This window comes from Aplysia californica, unplaced genomic scaffold (genome assembly GCF_000002075.1).
Source record: "Aplysia californica isolate F4 #8 unplaced genomic scaffold, AplCal3.0 scaffold01739, whole genome shotgun sequence".
In the NCBI taxonomy this organism is placed as follows: Eukaryota; Metazoa; Mollusca; class Gastropoda; order Aplysiida; family Aplysiidae; genus Aplysia; species Aplysia californica.
Genome location: NW_004799009.1, coordinates 2,949 through 4,064, shown reverse-complemented (window position 1 = coordinate 4,064; position 1,116 = coordinate 2,949). Strand labels below are relative to the sequence as shown.

Genomic DNA, 1,116 nt, shown 5'->3' with positions numbered 1-1,116 from the left:
CCCCCCCCCTCCCTCCAGTGCTCAAGTCTGACGTGGAACTGGAGGAGGAGAGAGAGAACAGATTGATGTGGGAACGACTACGCGAACGACAGCAAGCCGAGATGGACAGAAAGGCGGAGATGGAGAGAAAAGCAGAGATGGAGAAAAAGGCGGAGATAGACAGAAAAGCAGAGATGGAGAGAAAGTCCGAGATGGAGAGAAAAGAAGTAAAAGGGAAGAAGGATGACAAAGGGAAGAAAGAAACGGTTGCCAAGGAGAAAGACGCCCCTCCTAAGAAGTAGCAAATTCTTTGATATATATATATATATATATATATATAATACTTGTGTCACGACGTGGTGGAATCAGGCTCTCGTCAATTTTTGGGCATGTGGAGTTATTGGTATCATCTTAAAGCTTGTTCACTTGTTTTGCTATCCGGTAAAAAAATGCCCATCAATCTGAATAGAAGTCAAGATATTTGAGATTGAAGAAGGTGTGGGTCGCCTGGTTTCAAAGGAAGAATTAGCGAGAAAATGGCCGCCAAAGTTTGGTTATTTCCATAGCTTGACAGACCATGGTAACTGAAAACTTGCATTTTTTTGTGCCTTTAATCAATGTTTTTCAGTAAAAAATCCACACAGAAATGTGTTCTTAATTGGGCAACCATGGAGTTAAGACAAAAAAAACCCCACAAAATTTTAAATAAAAATGACAAAACTGGCAGAAAAATCCCAGCTACTTCAATTATTTCATTATTTTGACGAGCGCCTGATTTCACCCCGCTGCCTCGTGTGTTATCTAGAATGTTCGCGATTCCATCGGCAATTAACTCGCCTAATGAAAATAATAATGAATGTACTGTCCCAATATTGATCTTTTCCCCCTGATATGAGGGAGTGAGCATTGTTTTGATTTCATCACCAGTATCACCTTCGGTTTATCACCTTTGTAATTTGTTATATCTGACTATTGGATGCTTGTTTGTTTGTTTGTTTGTTTGTTTGTTTGTTTGTTTGTTTTGGTGAAGCTGCCCTCTCACTGAGAGGGGCGAATCAAGAGTGAAAGACGAACATATAAGAAAGCATGGGAAAGTGGTTGGGTGGAAGGGGGGGGGTGCCCGCTTTCCTTTCTATT

At 41.0% G+C, this 1,116-nt stretch overlaps 1 protein-coding gene across 1 annotated transcript; it reads left to right on the top strand.

Moving 5' to 3' along the window:
• Nucleotides 1-18: 18 nt before the first annotated feature.
• Nucleotides 19-287, top strand: LOC118479070 (the record flags this gene model as incomplete). Its single annotated transcript, XM_035973694.1, is given in 1 exon segment — nt 19-287. A coding segment is annotated over 1 exon segment (263 nt), but the record flags the coding sequence as incomplete, so codon positions are not given.
• Between the last annotated feature and the right edge of the window lie 829 nt (nt 288-1,116).